Consider the following 24,052-nt stretch of genomic DNA (forward strand, 5'->3'; position numbering starts at 1 on the left):
TGTATATATATATATATATATATATTTATATATATATATATATATATATATATATATATATATATAATTATATATACATATACGTATATATAATTATATATATATATATATATATATATATATATATATATATATATATATATATATATATATATATATATATATATATATATTAATATCTTAACTACTGTAAATTTTCACACATTTGTGGAATATGCTGACACTATTATAAAAAGAGTTTTTTAGAATTATGCATTTTTGAAAAAATATTTTTTAATGAACAATTATTTGAGCTCACCTATTTTTATAGTTTTTTAGGAGAAACTTATTTTGGTGCCTGAATTTAAAAATTAATTCTGATTTTTTGTTTACTAAATATTTTTAGTTTGCATGTGTAATTATTTTAAATGTTTCTTGTAGGCGTAGTATGCATTTTTTGGAAAATTAATTTTTGCAATTAATTTAGAAGCGCAAAGTATTGCTAAAAAAATTAACCTTGATAACAGAATTGAATCGACTGTCCCTGCCCAAGCCTTTGTAACACTAAAAGACCATAAACCAAATTTTCAAAACAAACTTTCTTGTAGGTTATTGGTTCCCTCAAAAAGTGAGATTGGACATGTAAGCAAAATTAAGTTGGACAAAATTTAAAAAATTGTAATTGTAAACATAAAAACAATTGCCCAGTGAGTGGAAGTTGTTTATCAAAATATGTGGTATATAAATGTGTCGTTTCCTCTAAAAATATACTTGGTAAACAATACATGCCAACGTATTGTTTATTAGGTATATTCTTAGAGGAAACAACACATTTATATACCATATTTTTTGTATATAAATTCCATTCACCCTCTGTTATGCCAATAATAGAGGGTGAATGGAAAAAATATTTTGTCAATCATTAGCAATCTTTTAAAAGTAAAAAGCATTCAAAAGACACCATGTTGTCAAAGTATATATGTGAATTAAAAGATAAAATATTGATGATTTTATACTGAATTGGTCCATCCTTAAAACAGCACCTGCATATAACAATATTTCCAAAAAATGCATACTATGCCTACAAGAAAAATTTGAAATAATTACACATGCAAATCAGGAATGTTTATTAAACAAAAATCAGAATTAATTTTTAAATGCAGGTACAAAAATAAGTTTCTCCTAAAAACACTATAAAAATAAGTGCGCTCAAATAATAGTTACATTAAATCCCCCCTTTAAAAAATATTTTTTTTAAAAGCAGAACTTTTATTAATTTGATCATTCATTTCAGATGAGTCTTTATTCATGAAAAAAAAAAATGTTAAGTGATTTTCCACTAATTTATAATTGCTCTGTTATTTTAAGAACATTGAGCACTTTTTTTTGTAGAATACATTTTAAAGTTGTTTAAATGTATATATATATATATATATATATATATATATATATATATATATATATATATATATATATATATATATATATATATATATATATATATATAAAGGGTGGTTAAATTTGAATAAAACACAAATTATTAAGGAATTTATCGTAACATCTTTTTATTATGATAATATGGTATGATTCAATTATGTATGGAATAAAATATCGGCCAAATGGGCGCCGCGACCTCGGCGGCACACTTTCATCCGATGGTGCAAATTTTCGATGACGCTGAGGTATAATTGAGGTTCTATGCCGTTAATGTGCCGAATTATCTCATCCTTTAGCTCTTGAATTGTTGCTGGCTTATCAACGTACACCTTTTCTTTTAAATACCCCCAAAGAAAGAAGTCAAACGGTGTCAAATCACATGATCTTAGCGGCCAATTGACATCGCCACCATGTGAGATAACACGGCCATTGAATTTTTTGCGCAAAAAAAACGCTTTTGTTTCGTTAGCTGTGTGGCAAGTGGCACCGTCCTGTTGAAACAACATATCCTCCACATCCATATGGTCCAATTCGGGCCATAAAAAGTTCGTTATCATCTCACGATAGCGAACACCATTCATAGTAACTGCCAGACCGGCATCATTTTGGAAAAAATATGGTCCGATGATGCCGCCAGCCCATAAACCACACCAAACAGTCACTCTTTGTGGGTGCATTGGTTTTTCGACAATCACTCTCGGATTAACATTCGCCCAAATGCGGCAATTCTGCTTGTTGACGAAGCCACTAAGGTGAAAATGAGCCTCATCACTGAAGATGATTTTCGTCGGAAATTGATCATCGATGGTTGCCTTTTCTTGGCACCATTCTGACCGTTGACGACGTTTGAGATGGTCAGTGGGCTTTAGTTCTTGGGTCAACTGCACCTTGTGTAAATGCAAGTCTTTATGCATAATGTTCATCATCGACGTGTGCAATTGTTGGCTACGACGACGAGTTGATGTGGACGGCTCTTCAGCCACACTGTCGCGAACAGTAGCAATATTTTCGGCAGTACGAGCTGTACGAGCATGCGCTGGTCTTTTCACATCTCCTACAGACCCGGTTTGCTCAAATTTATGCACGATTTTTCCGATTGTACGCACATTTGGACGATTAAATTGACAAAAAAACTCACGAAGTGCACGATATGCATTTTGATTTGAACGCCCATTTTCATAATAGGCCTGAATAACTTCAACGCGTTGCTCAATTGTGTAACTTTCCATGGTTAAAATTGAGTCAGTCTGAAATTGAGAAATGACACATTAAATACAGAAAAATAATTTACGTTTAGGTTTGGTTCACATTCAACATCGGCCTTTAAAATTTAACCACCCTTTATATATATATATATATATATATATATATATATATATATATATATATATATATATATATATATATATATATATATATATATATATGCATATATATATATATATGCATATATATATATATATATATACATATATATATATATATATATATATATATATATATATATATATATATATATATATATATATATATGTATATATATATATAAAATATTTATATATATAATAATGTAAATTAGAAGTTCAGCAATAATATATAGATATATGTTCATATTTTTATATTTTAGATTCCTTGCTAAAAGCAAGCCAAATTTAAGATTCTAGTTCAACATTATGTAAGTAAATTGACAAATAAAATTTGTTTATACAAAGTTTTTAATTTTTTTTAAACAAATAGATCAAGCCCACATAAACTATAACATTGATGATATCATACAGACACTTACTTAGAAGTCAGACTGCCAGCAGCTATTGTATACATACAAATTAGAGCTATTACTAAATTAATTAGTAATTGTTAGTTATGGTTATTAAAAGATGTATTTATTTTTTAAAAGTTTTAAAAGTTTATTATAAGAATTTTTATTGTTTTTTATTTTTGAAGTTGATTATTAAGTTTTTGAAATTAATAAAAAAATGAAGGTAACCTCAAACCTGACACATTTTTATCATCATTAGTATCAGAAGCTGAAAAAAAGCACATACAAAAAATTGTTCTGTGATATTATATGATTAGTTTGATTTCTTTTCTAATGGAGGTGTCATTACTATTGCTCATCTTTACAACATCTCTAATATACCAAAAAAATTTTTTATATATATATATAATTTTTTTTTGGTATATATATATATATATAATAATTATTTTTTTAATCATTTACCTCGCCAAGGCTAAGTTGAGACCATGAATGTTGTAACAAAAAAACGTAAAATGCAATTGAGAACCTGATAGTTATAATTAAAAAAGGTTTACAATATCCTTTTATTGGCAACATTCTTTGTCTCAATCGAAACCAAATTAAGAAATTTTGTTTAAGTATACATTTAATAAATATCAATTTTATCTTTTATCATTATTCCTTTTTTTTTTTACTGTATTTATAAAACTATTATAACTTATTTTATACTGTCTTTTTTAACTCTACTACTAATATTACTATTATCATTAATTTATGCTTTATAAATCTTATAAATATTGTTTATAATAATAGTGAGAGTGATTTAATTGTAGTAATAGTTTTATGGTTATTGTCCTAATTTTTGCTAATGTTATGTTTATTTTAATAATTGCTGTCATAGTTATAAGCCTCTACAGTTGAGGAGGCTATTTTTTTTTTTTTCTTTTTTTTTTTTTGTGGTTCTTTATAACTCCAAGACACGAACTTCGACAAACAAAGTCTCTGCACGGAAAAACAAGTTGATATAATATATATATAAACATATATATATATATATATATATATATATATATATATATATATATATATATATATATATATATATATATATATATATATTCATACTTTAAAATAATACTTCATGCTATGAAAAAGTTTATTATTACTAGTTAAAGCTTTAAAGGCCACTAACAACAATTTATATCAATTTAAATAAATCTGTTTACAAAAAAACATCAACAGCATATAAAATAAATATGTGTTGTGTAAGTGAAAAAGTGCAGCTTTTACCACTAAAACATAAAAAATAAACCCATGTCTTTTTTAATATAGCATAATTTACAATACTTCATTATAAAACAAAATTCTTTTTTTTTTTTATTAAAAATTAACTTAATAAAAATTTAAATTTTTTTATCAAGAAAACAAAGGTTCTTTGTGGTTTAAATAAGTAAGCTATTTTTATTTATGAATGACTTAAATGTACCATTTATAAAAGACTTAAACTGTTATAAACTGTCAATTCTATATAAAAACAGTTTTATACACGAATTACTAAAATAGATACCACAAGCTTATACAGGCTACAATAAATGAAATTAATAATAATTAATACTCTGGTAACGTAACGTTGTAAGTATAAACAGAAAGTTCGTCTAAACATTTACTTATGAAATTAAAAGGAAAAGAAAAACGTTGAGTAAACTTTTGTGTTATTATGTGTTTGAGGTGAATGTTCAAGAGCTATCAAAATCAAGTTTCTAGTAAATATTTGGTTTTTGTTACTTGAACGTTCGTATTGAATGTTCAAGAACTGTAAATCAGAGTTTGCAAAAGTTGGTTCAAAGGTAATGTTTGCAGTGAACGTTACGCGAACCTAAATGAACGTTGTGGCAACATCTCTTGAACAATAATTGGCTGGGTATTTATTCACATTAATATATATATATATATATATATATATATATATATATATATATATATATATATATATATATATATATATATATATATATATATATATATATTAATGTGAATAAATACCCAGCCAATTATTGTTCAAGAGATGTTGCCACAACGTTCATTTAGGTTCGCGTAATATATATATATATATAATATATATATATATATATATATATATATATATATATATATATATATATATATATATATATATATATTAATGTGAATAAATACCCAGCCAATTATTGTTCAAGAGATGTTGCCACAACGTTCATTTAGGTTCGCGTAACGTTCACTGCAAACATTACCTTTGAACCAACTTTTGCAAACTCTGATTTACAGTTCTTGAACATTCAATACGAACGTTCAAGTAACAAAAACCAAATATTTACTAGAAACTTGATTTAGCCACACTAATCTTTTATATAAAAACAGCAACAAAAAATGTGTAAGACTCATATAATAAAAGTAATATAGGACAATTTTGATAAAAATGTTTATAACATCATTGTATATTACATATAATAAAAAGAAATTAGGATTTGTAAAGTATTTTTTAGGTTTCAGCTGTTTTAGTACTTAATTGGCCATCTTTTTCTTTTTATGACTTCTGCGCATCTAGAAGGCATACTATCTACAAGTCTTTTTAATAAATTGTTTGGCAAAGCATTCCAACCAACAAGAAGAATTTGGAACATATCATCTTCATTTGTTGCTCTACGATCTTTCAATTTTCTATCCAATATAGACCAAAGGTTTTCTATTGGATTTAAATCAAGAGACTGTGCTGGCCAAGACATAACTGGTATCAATTTAGATTCTAGATCTCTTTTGTTCAACCGTGCTGTATGTTTAGGATCGTTATCGTGTTGAAAGATGTAGTCACTATTAGGAAAAAGTTCTTTTATACTTGGTCCAAACTGATTAACTAAGATTTTATGATACATATGCTGGTCCATGATGCCCTTCACCCAGTAAAGTTTTCCAACTTTGTGTGCTTTAAAACATCCCTAAACATTAATCTTTTTGTCATGTTTAATTGTTGCCTTGCATGTTTAGGGGTTGAATTTTTCCCCAATTAATTTCCAACAGTGAAATCGATCATAATAAAACAAAACAAAAGGAGACTCGTTGCTCCAGATAACTTTAGTCCATTGTTCACATGTCCAATCTTTGTGCTCAATGCACCACTTTAATCTTTTTTTTTCGATTGATTTCACTAACAAAGGGTTTTTTAATTTGCTTTCCAGAAAAAAAATCACCCGATGCTTTTATTCTGCGAGATATTGTCCACTTTGAGATATTAGTAGGGTTCAAATCTAGTTTTATCTCAGAACATGTGATTTTAAGATTTTTTTTGACAGCGTTAAGAATGTAGCGATCTTCTTTTTTTGAAGTTTAGGCTTTCTCTCAGATCCAGCAGACCTTTCAGTTTTACCAGTTTTTTCAGTTTTTATATTTCTTTACCAATCTACTAATAGTTGAGTTTTCTCGTTTAAAACGCTTTCCAATGCTTCTGTGAGACTCTCCTTGGTCAGCAGCTTCAATAATTCGTCCAATTTCTACATCCGTTAGATGTTTTCTAAAATATTAAATGTGTCCACATTAATCGGTTTTTTAAAGATTTTATTTATGTAAATATTGGTTTATATATAAACATACCTTTTCTGTCTTAAACTTTTTACTGCCACATCCAATTTTTTTTTGTTTTGCTTGATTATACATTTTATACTTAAAATGAAGTAAAAATATTAGTGTGGCTTTTATTTGCCACTGTATATATATATATATATATATATATATATATATATATATATATATATATATATATATATATATATATATATATATATATATATATATATCTTTATATATATATATATATATATATATATATATATATATATATATATATATATATATATATATATATATATATATATATAAATAGATATTAAATATATATATACACACACACACGTAAGCGGGCATAAGTTTATGGTCAGTGTGTGAATCGTCTATAAAAAACAAATTATGCTAATTCATTTCAATTTATAACTAATGCATTTCTGAACAATATTTTAATGCTCTATAAACAAGAATTTTTTTGTATACAATAGATACACACAACTTTTATTTAGGTTTTACTCTCGTCAATATGACCACCTTTAACGCGAATGACTGCCTTACAGAGATTTGGCATTTAAGAGAGTAATTTATCTAATGTTTCGAAGTTAAGTTTTTCCAGGCATCTTGGAGACATTCCCTGAGACTATTTTGATTAGTGTATTAGTAACATGCGTACCTTCTGTCTAGCTCATCCCATAATTTCTCTATAGGGTTTATATCAGGTGATTGTAGAGACTAAGTCATGATTTTAAGCTTTTTCTGCTTTTCTTTTGTCTTCAAATAATTTGAACATAAAATTGCCCCAAATCGTGTCATTACCACCACCATGTTTCACAAAATATCTCAAACAAATATCATTAACACGTTCACCTACCAATTTCTGACATATAGATGTCTTCTGGTTCCAAATAATTTGAATTTTGATAATTCCAAAAGACTTTTTTTCCATTAATCCAATGATAACGGTTTATGATCTCGCGCCCATTTAAGTTATTTTTGTTTATTTACACGCCTTAAGAAAGGTTTCCAACATGCTATGCGACCATTTAGTTTAACTCTATGTAGTGGTCTCTTGACCATATCATCAGATATTGGAGTTTTTCTTTCTTTATTAAATCAAATTCAAATCATTGTGGCTGAAAGTTGTCTATTACGTTTGCTCGTAACTACAATGTTTATCTTCCATCTTTGTTATGCCTCTCGGTCTTTATGTCTTTTGTCAATTTTATCCTTGTTGTTCTTTATCGTGTTAACATGTATATTACACTTTACTTGATGTATATAATATGATGCATAATGTGATGCCTGCAAGCCAGTAACAAGAGTTCCTTCTTAAGTCTTTGCTCTAGGACACAAGCACCAGCTATCCAACCAGTGTTAGAGTCATGTCAAAACACGTAGCTCGGATGCTGTCAGCTATTCCCAGTCTTCAATAGCTCCAAACACAGCAGCAGCCTGAGCTTCGCCTGTTTGGATGGAATATTGGGCAACTACGAGTAGCTGAGAAACTTTCTTCCCTGAAACCAATACCAGCAGGCGATTGACCGACTCTTTTTCAATTAGATCAGGAATCAGCTTTCCATTCTAGAATAAAAAGCTGGAACGTTACCCAGAAACTCGATCTTTATGTCTGCAGATCTCTGAACTCGGTGTTTCACTTGGCGAATTGAGTCTCTGTTTAAATAAGTTCATCGATTTTTTGTCCAAAACTTTTGGCTATAACAATAACTCCCTTGCGGTCTGACACTTGTTTGATCTGGAGCTGCTGCGAGTTTTGGAGTAATGACATTTTTTTGCCCCATCTTTCTTTTTGGCGTCTGGAATATGATGCCTCTAACAGCCTCCTCGCTCGCATTGTCTTTAGTTTTTAACTGTTTTATTTTATCTGCTCGCTGTCGCTTGACAAGTATTTGACATCACAAAAGTTCGTTGAACCTGGAGACAAAAACCGATTCTCTCGTAAGTTGAGTCAGTGATGTTCGCGCTTTTTTCTTTGTCAGAAGATGCCATTCTTTAATTGTCTGCTCAAACTTGATATGGCAGTTAATATGGCACTTGATATGGCAGATAATCTCTCATCGAAATTCTCGCTTTCTGGCGAAATTTTGCTATTTCTGTGATGGTAGCTGCCGATGTTTTCTGATGGTTTCCTTCAGTTCGAGATGATGTGATGCAGGAAGAATCCAAGTGCCATACGCAAAGACGACAACATGCTGCCTGTGTATTCAGTTACAGAGTCACCTAAGAGATTTAGCTCGGTAAGAGATCTTGTTGCTTTTGCTGCGGATAACATTTTCATTCAAAATTGAACCTGAAAGAAATATTAGATGGCATTTCGTAATCATGAATTTTAATAAAAGTTATTTTGAAGAACTATATCACAATAATCTAATTTATTCCTTTATATGTCTATCTGTATATTTATTTATTTACTATTTAGACTCAAAATATTTAAAATAACGTTTAACTCATCAATGGTTACTTTATATATTTTGTTTTTTTAGATTTAATCAGAAATATGATTGGAGATTCCAAAATGCTTGTTATGCTTGAATTGCATCGAATGTCACATAATAACGTAATTTGCAATATAACAAAGTATAGTTTGATATAATTTTTCGATTGAAAAGTCCCTAAAAACGGAAAAATCAGATGCTTTTGGCAACTATTAAGTCAAGATTTTAAATTTATTATGAATTTTATTATTTTTTCTAAAGCAAATGTTTTTCTAACATCTCAAAATAAACGTTTTAATAAAACATCGTTTTGCATTGTGTTTGCTTTTTAAAAATATTATGATAATCTGATTATTATGTATACTTTTATATGTGATATAAATGATAGTTATTAATTAAATGGCTAAAAAAGAAAACAAATTTTTCTCAAAATTGTAATAAACCAGCGGTCCGGACCCGTAAAATACAAGTCTTGATAAGTCTATTCATCACCGTTTTTACATAAAAGCATCTCTCAAGTATCATAGATGACAGTTGCATAACATTACTCCCGGTGTTTTTGGAAACTTAAGGCTATAATAAAATATGACCTCATTAAAATAGTATTTATTTAAAAAGCAAAATAAAACACAAAAGCCGATCGTGAAACCTAGTCATGTCAAATCTGTTTGATATTTCTTATAAAAACTTTTCAGTAACAAACACTTTTTTAGAAAATCTTTCGATTAATAGGGTGTCGTTTTTTATTATTATTTTTTTTTTTTTGTCAATTTTAAAAACGGCTTTTAGGTGAATAATTTTATGGGGATTCCGAATCTGCAAAAAAAAAAAAATTGAAAAAAATAATGTCTTGCTGGGTGAAAATGACTAAAGTATGACCAATTAACAAGGGGGAAACTATAATTAAAAAAAATTTTTTTGATCAACTTAATAATTATTATGTTAAATTTTAAGAACATTGATTATTTGGTGCAAAAAGTCATAAAACCAACACAGAAAAGGAGTTTTTGTGAAGGGTATTTCTATAAAAATAAGGCACCTTTTTCATATTTTAGAGAAAGAATGTTACGTTAAAGTGTGTTGTTTGTCGAACTTAAACAAAATATGAAAATTTTATATTTTGTTAAAAAGTTAAAAAATAAATACATAATGGGGGCTTTCGTGAAGGTTGTTTTTAGAAAAGTTTGTCGATTTTTTTATATTTTAGACAGTAAATGTTATCGTAGAGTGTGCTGTCTTTTCTAAAACTAATAATAAGTCAAACAATTTTGTTATAACAAACAGTATAATAAAAAACTTTTATGCGGTCGTGGCGCAGTGGTTAGAGCATTTGCTTTATAATCAGGAGATCCAGGTTCGAAACGAGCTTTGGACAAATTTTCGCGTCGCGGTAAGGAAGGAGTCGTGAACTCCCTGGTTAAATGCACTTCCGCGGTGCTCTGTGACAAGACCGTTAGGACTTCTCTTAGGGCACCTAAAAAAAAAAAAAAACGCTAAAACATTTTATATATATTATATAATACTGATATCTTTTTTAAAATTTACATATAATTAACAATTAATAGTTTATAAGTTTTATTTAAAATTTGTGAGTCTAACTAAATTATATTTAGCATTGTTTTTGCTCATGAAACCCCCTACTGATTTCTTGTGCGCTTAGATATCCTTTTCGCTTTTCAAGGGAGTATGTTTTTGCACAAGCCTCTGTATTATAAGAATATGTTTTTACACTAGCTTCTGTATATTAAACATTAAAAATAATTTCGTTTAGTAGAAAATACACACCAACTATAAATTTAATAACTAAACGTTCTATAAATTCAAGAATTAAAACTCACAATCTACAAAAATGGTTGGCTGTAGTGAGCATCTGGTATGAGGAATATGATCTATTTCAAGGTTTATTAAATTTTCAGGTAACACTCCTTATCTGATTGCTGTTACAATTCTGTATCCGTAAGCTTGATCAGCCGAAAGATCATTACTCTCAAGTCCCTATTAAAAGAAGGGGGGGGGGAGAGGATGTTTATTAACTTTTGAAAAATTTTCACACACACTCGCCCCTCCCCCAAGTTTATTAAGACTCCCCCTCCCCCACCTCGTCTAATAATTTTTCTTATTATCAACAAAAACTTTATATCTCAAAACTAAAAAAGAAAATCAGTGAAAGTCATTGGCCTTTCAGTATAAACAGGCTTTAAAAATCGCCGACCTTGTAAATTTTGATTTATCGAAAATGAGTTTTTGGTTTGTTTCTCCCAAAAGTATAAAACTTATATCAGCATATTAAATTCTATTAAAATTATGATAAAACAGCTGCACAGTGTGCCAATGACTGGACAAAAGTATAAAAACTAAAATCAGAATTTTGATGTCTAAATGGTTTCAAACCATTATAAAGATACTATAAAACAATTTAAAATCGTTTATATACACCTAAAGTTTAAATTAGTATACTAATGCTGTGGTTGAAGTAGCCGCGAATGTAAATTAGAAAAAAAAAATTATAAAGAGAAAAATGTTGTTTAAAAAATCGATAGAAATAAATAACATTTACATAAAATCTTGCGCTTTTTAAAATATTATATTAAAACTCTATATATTATCTGGATTTTAAAAGTTGTTAGACTAAAATTGGTAAATAATTAACATATTTATAGCAATTTTAAATATGCCTAATATGTAGGGCTGTAAATCCTGGCTCGTGTTCGTGAACGGCTCGGTGATCGGCTCGACAAGAGCTTGTTCATGTTCGGCTAGAATGGTAAACGAGCCGGGCTTGAACAAAAAATTAGGCTCGAATATATATATATATATATATATATATATATATATATATATATATATATATATATATATATATATATATATATATATATATATATATATATATATATATATATATATATATATATATATATATATATATATATATATATATATATTAGGGGTGCACCGATGCATCGACCATTTAGCCGATGCAACGGCATCGGCATCGGCCTTGATAACCATCGGCCGATGCCAATTGTTTTGAAATTTTTGAAATTTTATTTTTGATTCTGTGTTTCTATATTATATCCAAACATAGAATTACGCCATAAACATAAATACAATGTATAAGTCTAACTTATTAATAATAAGTTATTATATAGGCATATATGCAACCACTAAACTAAAAATTTTCGAGTGCTTTTAACAGGGCTCTCTACTTTTTTAGAGTTTTCTTATAATTTTGTACATTAATTGTATAACTTATGGATCCAAAACTCTACAAAGAAGTTTAAAATCAAGAAATGCACATTTAAAAAATATAAACATAAATTATAACATATTTAAAACTTAAAATTTAATAGACCAACTTGCGTCATGTTTAAAATAAATATAAATTTTTATTATGTTATGAAAAGTAATAAGATATGTTATATAAAACTGTGAATCTATTTTTTTGTTTCTGTTTCTTCAAAAAATTTCCAATTCGCATGCACAAAAGCTAGATTTTCTCTATGTTCTGCAGTTAGTCGGGACCGTGTCGATTCATAAATATTTCCCCCAGTACTAAACAACCTTTCACTGAACACAGAAGAAGGCGGAGCTCCTTTTTTTTGGCAAGGTATGAGAGGTCTAAAATATTATTGCTACTAGAGTTTTTCTTTATACATGTATTTTTGTAATTTCCCCACCATTTATATGGACATTCTTTTTGATGCAGATTAGGCAGTGATAAGTAAAAGTTTATTTCATCAGTTCTAAAAGAAAAGTAAGTAAACAAAAAATATAAAAACTAAATTTTTATTATTATAAGTTGTTAAATAGTAATGAATATTAGTAATATTATTTATTTCATTTTATTTTTCAATTTTTATTTATTTATGATAATTTAGAATTTAGTTTTATCTATAATAATTTATTATAAATTAGAAAAGAACAAAAAGTTATCAAAGTTCTTATTTAAAAAAATCATTTTAACTTACATTTTTTCCTTTTTCTCTAAATAAATTTGTGCCTCTGTTGAAAGTTTTTTACAGTACTTTACTTTTGTTGATTTTGTTAATTCAGTGTCAAGAGGTGCTTTTGAAGCTTGATAGAAATTGTATATGTTTTCTGCCATTTTTTGAGTGGATAGCTAGGTTCTTGGGTTGATTCAGATGAAGTGTTTGTTTCATTATCTGATTGAGTTAAGTTGTCGGTAGTTAAAAGGCAGTCTGTAATATCAGTTTTATTTAGGTTCATGTTTTTCTCTTGAATATTTGACTTTATTGTGTCTTTCTCCTTATCTGATAAGGCATAACTAAGTTTGAATCTTGGATTTAAAACTGTAGACATGTTCAAGTTTTTGTTATATTTATAGCTGGAAAACCTTGAGATAAAATCTTTTTTCAACTCTTCTAATATAGTTTTTTCACCTGCATTTTCTGAAGCATAGGCTAGGTACGCTTCTACTGAAACTATAAATGGAATAATTTGAGAAACTGATGCCCTATTTTCACTCATCTCTAGTGTAGCCACCTCAAAATGCTTTAAAACTAAGATAAGCGTCTCAGCTAATAACCATTGGTCTTCATTAAGATTAGAGGCATTACACTTTTGATTTCTAATAAAAAATAATGTTAGTGAAGTTTTTTGTTCAACTAGTCTTTCTAGCATGTAAAATGTCGAGTTCCTTCTTGTTACTACATCTTGTATAAGTGAATGTTGGGGTAACTTTAGCTGTTGTTGAATTTCATGTAGCATATCCATGGAAGATGAAGAATGATGAAAGTGTGTTACAATTTTTCTAGACTTAGCTATAAGATCATTTACAATTGTTTGCTGTTTGAAAAGCTTATCGGTTATACAAAGCTGAAGAGTGTGGATTACACAACTTAGAGAATTTTTTTCTAAACCAGCTTCTTTTATGGCTAATTTCATATTAGCAGCATTGTCAGAGAGGACAAAGTACACTTTGTTAGTTGGTATTTTCCATTCATTTAAAGAGTCTTTTAGAAATTTTGATATCTTTACACCTGTATGAGAGCCTATTATTTTTTAAGTTGTAGCACAGCTGTCATAGAATTAAACTCTGAGTTTATCCAGTGTGCTGTTAATGAATGAAAGATTAGATCATTGTGATGTGTAGTCCATCCGTCAGTGGTAAAACTCAAAATATCTGCTTTTGCTACATCATTCATAATTTCTATTTTCATTTTTTCATAAATTAAAGGAACAACTGTTTTAGTCATATGTTTTCTAGAGGGCATGGTATACCTTGGTTCAAGATGCATAATTAGTTTTTTAAATCCTTGATCTGTAACTAAGGAATACGGCTGAATGTCTACACATATCATTTCTCCGATAAGCATAGTTAGTTTTTGAGCTCTTTGTTCACTTGAAGTACATTTCCTATCCTTATTAATAGTTTCCTCAAGCTTAGATTGATGTTTTTGATCTAGAATAACTGTAACACTGTTGCTAACGGATACTTAGCTATTATCATTCTCTTTACTGGTTGAAGTAGATGCAATAACATTTTTTTTTCTGTGTTAATTTTTTTGAAACATTTTAGATCTTCTACTTTCTGGAAAACTTTTATATGTTTTGCTTTCATATGCCCTCTTAAATTAGATGTTGTCATTTTTTCGCCAGATGTTCCTCCTCTTGATATTTTCATTTTGCAAAATTTACAAATTGCTTTTGAGCGATTATTTTCATCAATATCAAAATGGTCCCAGATTTTCGTTGCTTTACTCATTGTTTCTTTAATTCTAATTTAATTATATCTCTAAATTTAATTCTACGTTAAAAAAGAAAAGTTTTTGTTTTATCCCGCACTATTTTTATAAAAGAGAAGAACAAAAGAGAAAGAAAAGTTAAACTTGAATTGAATTGAATTGAATGAATAACGTTGTATAGAATTTTTTTTTTTTTGCGTCGTTTCTTCCTTTTTTAGATGAGAGAAATAAAAGTTTAATTGAAACAATAATTTGAATAAATGGGAACTGGAAGAGAAAATTGCTTTAATAGCGTTTAATAGATAAACATTTAAAATAAGTATTGTTTTATATTTTAACTTCGTAAAAACATTTGCTAAAAATTTGCCAATAAGTAACGGCATTAAAATCTTCCAGTCATTCTTTATAAAAAACAAAACCGTTATAACTCGAACAAAATGACGAAAGTAAATATTTATAAAACGAGCTTTTCAATTGAAGTAATTGCTCTAACTGTCAAAGAACAATGAAAAAAAAAAGGGAAAATAAACTTCAACAATAACAATTTCAAAATGTTGCTTTCATCGTCACATGAATGGAATGTGGCATTTACATTCAGGTGTAAATTTCCATCATATATCCAGTTTCAGGGCCGATGCATCGGCATCGGCATCGGCCTGTACCTATCGGGATCGGCATCGGCCAAAAGTAGGCATCGGTGCACCCCTAATATATATATATATATATTTATATATATATATATATATATATATATATATATATATATATATATATATATATATATATATATATATATGCTGATAAAAAGATATATATATGCTGATATATATGTATATATATATATATATATATATATATATATATATATATATATATATATATATATATATATATATATATATATATATATATATATATATATGCTGATAAAAAGAAAGAAATGTCCAGAGTTAGATCTAAGAGATATCGAGAAAAATTGAAAGCCGATCCTAATAAAAAAGCAGCTTATGCTGCTAAAGCAAAATTAAGAGTTTTAAAAAGTCGCGCTTTAAAAAGAAAACTTTTAAATCAATATCAAAGACCAAGCTCATCTTTTAAAAATGTTCAACAAAGAGGAAAAGCATTGAAAAAAGTTTTAAAAGCACTACCAACTTTAAAGGAGAAACAATCTGAAATTCTTTCTATTCTTTCAAGTAGCTCTGCTTGTAAAGATAATTTGGGTCTACCTCCAGCATGTTCAAAGCTGTATGGTCTTTCTGAAAGCGATGTTTTAGCAGTTGTAAACTTTTATAATGAAGATGAAGTTTCCCAAATATCACCAAACGAAAAAGATGTCACTCGAATTCAATTATCTGACGGAAAAGCAAACAATATTGAAATACGTCATTTATATTATACGCTAAAAGAAGCTTTCGAGTTATTCAAGGAAAAGCATCTGCACATAAAAATTGGACTCAGCAAATTTTGCGAACTTCGTCCACGCAATGTAAAATCAGTTACAAAATTTCCGCATAATGTTTGTGTTTGTAGTTTGCATGAAAATATGCGATTTGCCTTAAATGCATTAACAAAATCAATTCAAGCGCCTTCAATCAAAGTTGGATCTGAAATGATAAATAACTTTGTTTGTGAACCGCACACATACGATTGCGCCTATGACAAATGCGTTGCATGCAAAGGTATGAAACAGTTCGATAAACCCTTGCAAACTGTTAATACATTTGGTTTCGAAGTATCCTGGGACGAGTGGAGAAAGCCTGAAACTAAAACATATGGAAACATTGAAAAAATTTCAAAAAAGTCTACTGTAACAGAACTCATCCAACACATATCAGCGATGCGTGATAAGTTCGTTAAACACGCATTTGTAAAGAAAAACCAATCAACAATTTTTAATAAACTGGAGGAGGTTTCGATGAGTGTTAATTCTGAAATTGCGATAATCCAAGTTGAGTGGGCTGAAAACGCTAGGTGTTTCTATCAAAATGAGCCACAAGCGGCTCATTTTGGTCAAAATCAAGTTTCTATCATGACCTTAGCAGTCTGGAACATTGAGTTAAAAACATTTGCCATAGTTTCAGATTCAACTGATCTTACTAAGTCTTCCGTTATACCGTTCATTGACAAAATCCTTCACTTTATTCCTGATCAAGTCAAATAAGTACACATTTTCTGCGATAATGCCACTTCTCAGTTCAAAAACAAAAACATTATGGCTGCAATGGTTGTGTTTGAAAAACGTTTTTATAAAAAATTCTTCTGGCATTTCTTTGCAGCGACGCACGGGAAAGGAGTGGTTGACGGAATAGGAGCTAAAGTTAAAACTAGTCAATACGAAATCAGGTCAGCAGCAGATTTTGCGTTAGCATTACAAGATTTGCAAACATCTATAGTTCACATGTCAGAAAACGATACAAGACAACAAAAAAATGAACTTGGATTTAGTTCAATTTTAAGTTATTCAAGAAAAATCAAAGGTATATCAAAATCACATTATTTTTATGTTCAGAATGATAACGTTGTTCCGATGCTATTTTCAACTGAGTATAATTAAAATTTATTACAAAATAACAAAACTTTTTAAAATGATTTTAATTTCGTCTTTTTGTTTCGTCACTGAACGTTGCGTCACTGAACTGATAGTTTTTTTTCTGTAAAATAAAACGATATGAAAACTTTATTGTTTGTGACTTTTTTTATGACTACCTTATTGCCAAATGAATAAATTACAACAAAAAAGTCTAATAAGTCAAGCAAGAGTTAAAATTTCAGCGAAAACTCCATTTAAAAGTATGCTGATAAAAAAACACTTTTTTCCGCGTTGCATCACTGAACTCATGTTTTAATTTTTGCTATGTAGCAGTGTTATATTAATACAATTGTGTTTAGTTTATATTATAAAATTTTAATTCAAGATTGATTTAGAGTAACAAAAAATTATTTTTGAGTTATAGAAAAATTTCTATTAAAAAAAATCTCTCCGCATGATGCGTCACTGAACTATGGAGTTGGCCATATATATATATATATATATATATATATATATATATATATATATATATATATATATATATATATATATATATATATATATATATATATATATATATATATATATATATATATATATATATATGTATATATATATATATATATATATATGTATATATATATATTATATATATATATATATATATATATGTATATATATATATATATATATATATATATATATATATATATATATATATATATATATTTATTTATATTATAATAATATATATGTAATAAATAAAATTGTGATATTATATATATTAGCATATAATAAAAATATAGTGTTAGTGTAACCATATGAGATATGACCCATTTAACTCTTATTACACTAAATAATTGATTAATATAAACAATTTAATTACGTGAGGCTGCTATTGACTATTGTCATTTGCAAACAGGCCCAATATGTCTTAGACCATTTTTAATGGATTTAAGAGTGTACAAATTATGCAAAACAGAAAAGTAAATATATAAAACTTTTTTTTCAAACTCTTTTCACAATGATTTTGTTGAAGGAGCCATTTTTTAACTTGTAGAGAGGTATTTTTTCAAGTTGCACAACTAAATGTTTCGTGATAATATATTGAATGTTTGTTTATTTACTCTGCTATTTAATCAGGTAAAGTCGTGAATTATTGTTTTTGTTAAAAACTTGTATTTACTAAATCTAGAACTATAAATTAATGCTCAACAGAGTTTTTTTTAACTTTGAAAATATAAACTTCGAAATTTTAAAATTCGAGTTCCATTACTTCGAACTACTAACTTTCTAACTTTAATATACAATTCGCGTCATATTAAAACGATTAAATGCATTATAACATTTTTTCTTGCTTTCTGTTATTATAAAAGTTTATTCATTTCTCTTCCTCTTTGTGAATAAAAATGTTGATTACAGATTTTAATATAATTAATAGAACTACAAGTTGGAGAGCGTCAAACAGTTTAAAAAGATAATTTGCGATAAGCAAAAATTAGCAAACTTTTAATTAAAAAAACTTTGAAGAAAAATTGAACTTAGAAAATTTAAAATTCAAATTTCATTACTTCGAAATTTTTTGATTGTATACGCAATTATAAGGACCATTTTGTTCAACTTCGAAAAAATCAAATTCCGTGTTTTCGAAGTCCATATCTTTAAACTACGAAATTCGAGGTTCGAAAAATTTTTTGACGTTTTTCAAAGTGAATTCTTCGTATTGCAGAAGCTTACTATTCACGATTTTTCTACTGTCTTTTCAAAGTTCAAACAGAAACAGGTACCTCCCCTTTCTTTTATTATAGATGCTAACTATTTATATTTTTTACTGTTCTTCCATTATATGTTTAGTTTATTTAAATTAACTTCATATTTTTCATTAATGTAGATAAAAACTCAATATTATGGATGTTGTTAATAATGTTTAAACTGGGGATAATGTTGAGGATTTGAATGGTGAAAATATCAGTGAAAATGGTAACAATTTAATTGACGTGGAAGATGAGAATACAAGTAGTACTGTTAATGGAAGAAAGAGGAAAAAAACTTCTGATGTTTGGAAATCTTATAAAGAGGTGTCTGAAACTGATAAGAATGGTACAATAATTTATACGGTGAAGTGCAAAGGATGTCTTCAGTCTTGGAAAAAACAAAAATCTGGAGCTACAACACAACTAAAAAGACACATAGGCTTATGCATACCACTGAGGACTAGAGGGAAGAATAAGGTATTACCTTTTCTGCCAGAAGGTAATGCTGGATTGGATGTTAATCTTAAAGAACTCTCTTTAAATTATGATCCAAAAAAAATACAAGCTAAGATGTTTATTGCACATGAGCATCCCTTTAATATGATTGAACACAAGTGGTTTAACATTTTTGCAAAGGCTTTGAATTACAAGTACCAAAAGGTGTCAAGAGTTACCCTCAAATCTGATTGTGTCAAGGTGTATCAAACTGAAAAGGACAAGTTAAAGAACATGTTGAAAAATGTTAGTAGGGTGTGTTTAACTTCAGACAACTGGACTTCAAATCAAACAGTTGGGTATATTTGTGTCACTACTCATTTTGTTGATAAAGATTGGATATTAAAAAGTTTTATCCTAAACTTTTGTGAATTAGAGCCCCCTCACACTGGAGTTCTTATTGCTGATTGTATTGCCAAATGTATGGAATTATGGGAAATAGATGAAAAGGTTTAATCAATAACTGTTGACAATGCAAGTTCAAATGATGTAGCTGCTACTTTCTTGAAAAACAATTTAATTTCACGAAATAAGCTCCATTTCAAATCTCATATATTTAATGTTCGTTGTGCTGTACATATATTAAATCTTTTGGTGCAAGATGGGATAAAAGAGATTGCTTTTGCTATTGAAAGTATTAGAGAAACAGTGAAGTATTTAAAGAAGACTCCTGCTCGTTTATATAAATTTGGACAAATTGCAAAGCAAATGGATGTTCCAACGAACAAGGGGTTGCGACTTGATGTCGCAACACGTTGGAACTCCACTTATACGATGTTAGAGCATATTCTGCCATTTAAACTTGTTTTGATAAAATATGCTGCAAGGGATGCTAACTACGAATGGTTGCCTTCTGATGAGAATTGGATTAAAGCTGAAAAAATATGCAAGTTTTTTTCGGTGTATAATACAACATCTAAGCTATTTTCAGGAACCAAATATCCAACAGCAAATTTATATCTTATTCAAGTTTGGAGGGTGAAACACATGTTGAACACACATCTTGCAAGTGATGATGAGTACATGAGGAAAATGGCAGCAACTATGTCTAATAAATTTGACAAATATTGGGTCGATTGCAACATGTTGATGTCAATTGCTTCTGTCATCTCAAGAAGGTTATGGAAGTGCTCAAAGAGTTGTACCAAACATATGTTAGTGAAAGTGAGACAACGGGATCAACAGATACAACCATTAAGGATAAAAAACAATTTTCCTCAAATTTGCAGCAAGTTATTGACTTTGAGCAGTTTTGCGACACAAATTCAGTAGCTGAAAAGACTGAGTTGGAACTTTATCTTGAGGAAAAGCGTTTTAAATGTGAACCATCAACCCACTTTACTTTTGATGTACTAGGTTGGTGGAAGGTGCATAGCATTAATAAACCGATCCTCTCAATGATGGCACGAGAAATACTTTCAATTCCACTAACATCAGTTGCTTCAGAATCTGCATTTAGCGCAGGAGGTCGAGTGCTTGATTCATTTAGAAGTTCATTATCACCTGAAACAGTGCAAGCTTTGGTTTGTTGTGCAAGTTGGTTGAAAGATGATAGTCAAGAGAAAAAGGTAATGTTGTTCTCTTAGTCATTTTTATGATATCTTTTTTAATTCAAGTTTTAATATCAACTAATTTGTAGGTTGATCTTGAAGAAGGAATTTTGAATGTTGTTATTCCAACGGTTCTTAATTCTACTATATGAAAAGGTAAACAATTAAGGTTCAAATTATGTTTTTATGTAGCATGATATCTCCTTTCAAATTCCAATTATTTTTTATATTTAATTACCTAGATTCATTTTCATGCAAGTTTGTTGTAAAATTTCAGATTTTCAGCGCACTTTTGAGCTTCAACTTCTAGAGAATTAGAGGAAGGCTTTTTATCTTGTTTCATCCAATGCAATGAGAGCAAGACTTATATTTGTGAAAATGTAATTTTCACAAATATAAGTCTTGCTCTCATAGTGCAGTGTTTAATAGGAATTATTATGTTTGTGAGAGTTTACATTATGTTTGAACTTTGAACATTAAGTTTGAACATTGAACTATTAGATTTAACTTTTATTTTGAACTATTAGATTTGTGGGATCTTATTTCATTATGTTGTTTACTTGCATGTTTAATAGACTGTAGGATTGTTTATGTTGTTTGTTGATTTAGACTTGCATTATTTACAGACGAGCCTTTAATGAACAATTTTTTTTTTACTAAACGAGCTTTAAACTAACAGGTTACAATAATTATTTCGAGTTTTAAACCAGTCGAGCTCGAGCAACATGTAAAACGAGCCGAGCACAAACAATACTAATCCTTAATGAGCCGAGCTCGATCAAAAAATCTCATGTTCGAAACGAGCTTTAACCGAGCCTGAACACTCTTAATATGTAAACGAGCCAAGCCGAGCCCTGGCAAGCTTGGCTCGTTCGGCTCGATTTACAGGCCTACTAATATGTTATATTTTAATGTCTAACTTTTGCTTTTAATATATTTTTTTTATTGCCATATTTTCTTTTATACTCAAATATTTTAAAGCTTATATATGTTTGCTTTAATAATTTCATAAATCTGGCTGCCACTAGGCGCCAATTCGGTTTTCTTTTACGTTTGAACTCTTTTACCTAACAAAAAATCTGTAATTGCGCTCAAAAATTTTTATTTGCACAAAATTTTAAAAATCGCGGAAAACATATAATACGGTCTTACTCATACTAAACGTATTACTGCACAATAATATATATATATATATATATATATATATATATATATATATATATATATTAATATATATATATATATATATATATATATATATATATATTTATATGTATATTTATATGTATATATATATGTATATATATATATGTATATATATATATAAGTATATATATATGTATATATATATATGTATATATATATATGTACATTTATATATATATGTATATTTATATATATATGTATATATATATATATATATATATATATATATATATATATATATGTATATATATATATATATATATATATATGTAAATATATATATAAAATCATATATATATATATAAAATCATTTATATATATTAATATAGATATATATATATATATATATATATATATATATATATATATATATATATATATATATATATATATATATATATATATATATATATATATATATATATATATATATATATATATAAATGATTTTAATTCCACATTAATGAAGGATAGTAAAAATAAACAACTCGGCGGACTTAAATTATCATTTCAAAAATTATCATCAAAAAAAAAAGAAAAGTAAAGTTGCAACTTTGTCAGTTTCAAGTTCTTGTAAGTTATTGTTTGCTAAGCTTGTACTACTTGAAGCATACATGGTCAAAGATTTTTGGTGATTGTGAATGAATGGGAACAATATAACCATACAAATTTTAAAAATTCTGTAGACGCTCGTACAATCTGCTAATTAGAAAAACTAATTAATGAAGCTAGAACATAGTTTTTTTATAGGAAAACAAGTTTATCTAGCAACGCGCAGTGGGCCAGTAGGTGGACAAAATGGGAAAAATTTTAGTTGTCTAATCTTGAAAACCTATTTAATTTTAGTATCTACATATATTAGGAGAAATCTATTGATAATTTATTTATATTAAATCCCCTAGTTACCAGGACTCTAAGCATTTGAATATTGAGATAAAAAAAAAAAAAAAAAAATTATAAATAAGTAATTAACGGTGACATCAACGTTGTGTTATATTTCAATTACATCTACGTTTTTGAAACAAAAAATTAGTACATGTTATTCTAGAGTATTTAGAGATAAGAAAAACCAATGTGTGAAATAAATTTGTTATAGCATGTTATCTCAGTTATACTTTGAAAATCACCGATTAAAAAAAAAATTTCTTAAGAAACTTATTTTTTGCCGCACAATAACTAATAATTACCACAATTTGCCATGTGTTGTCTTATATTTATTTGAGCTATATGATGCTTCGATCGAGTTTTAATTGATTGCTCGTCCCCTTAAATCCCCGTTCAGATTTTATGTATGTTTTAACTTGGTTGCTATGGTACTAAATTTTGCATAGCAACAACTCATTTTTACATTAACGTTGTTTTAACAGTATTTTACTTGCGCTAAATACACAATATTGGGGGTATGTATTAAAATGAGATTCAGAATTCTTATGAGGTTAACTTTTTTGGTTACTATGGATACCTTACTTTGCATAACATAGCAACAACATATTTTCGGTAGTTGTTAGTAATTTAATTACTAACACTGACAGTAATTTAATTACTTTTAATTTTAATTACTAACGCTTGTAGTAACTTAATTACTAACAAGTATTAGTAGTCCAGGCG

General features: G+C 27.9%; 3 protein-coding genes across 3 annotated transcripts in view; 2 read left to right on the top strand and 1 right to left on the bottom strand.

The window, feature by feature from the left end:
• The window catches only part of LOC100205504 (parafibromin), a 166,111-nt gene extending 156,490 nt beyond the window's left edge, over positions 1–9,621 (top strand). The window contains exons 21-22 of the mRNA XM_065790991.1: positions 3,044–3,091; positions 9,250–9,621. Coding sequence (XP_065647063.1) covers positions 3,044–3,080 — 37 coding nt within the window. The 3' untranslated portion in view covers positions 3,081–3,091; positions 9,250–9,621. The remainder of the gene's footprint in view (positions 1–3,043; positions 3,092–9,249) is intronic.
• A 3,905-nt stretch (positions 9,622–13,526) lies between these two features.
• On the bottom strand, positions 13,527–14,929 carry LOC136076072 (zinc finger BED domain-containing protein 4-like). The gene is made up of 4 exons (XM_065789537.1): positions 14,737–14,929; positions 14,339–14,626; positions 13,605–14,216; positions 13,527–13,558 (listed from the first exon to the last, which is right to left on the bottom strand). Exons 1-4 carry the CDS (start codon positions 14,927–14,929, stop codon positions 13,527–13,529), a joined length of 1,125 nt encoding a protein of 374 aa, XP_065645609.1.
• Positions 14,930–17,121: 2,192 nt separating this feature from the next.
• Positions 17,122–21,390, top strand: LOC136076073 (uncharacterized). The gene is made up of 5 exons (XM_065789538.1): positions 17,122–17,427; positions 19,389–20,138; positions 20,223–20,806; positions 20,848–21,256; positions 21,328–21,390. The coding sequence occupies exons 1-5, from the start codon at positions 17,122–17,124 to the stop codon at positions 21,388–21,390; spliced, it is 2,112 nt and encodes a 703-aa protein (XP_065645610.1).
• The last annotated feature ends 2,662 nt before the right edge of the window (positions 21,391–24,052 follow it).

The sequence above is a fragment of the Hydra vulgaris genome, chromosome 02 (genome assembly GCF_038396675.1).
Source record: "Hydra vulgaris chromosome 02, alternate assembly HydraT2T_AEP".
In the NCBI taxonomy this organism is placed as follows: domain Eukaryota; kingdom Metazoa; phylum Cnidaria; class Hydrozoa; order Anthoathecata; family Hydridae; genus Hydra; species Hydra vulgaris.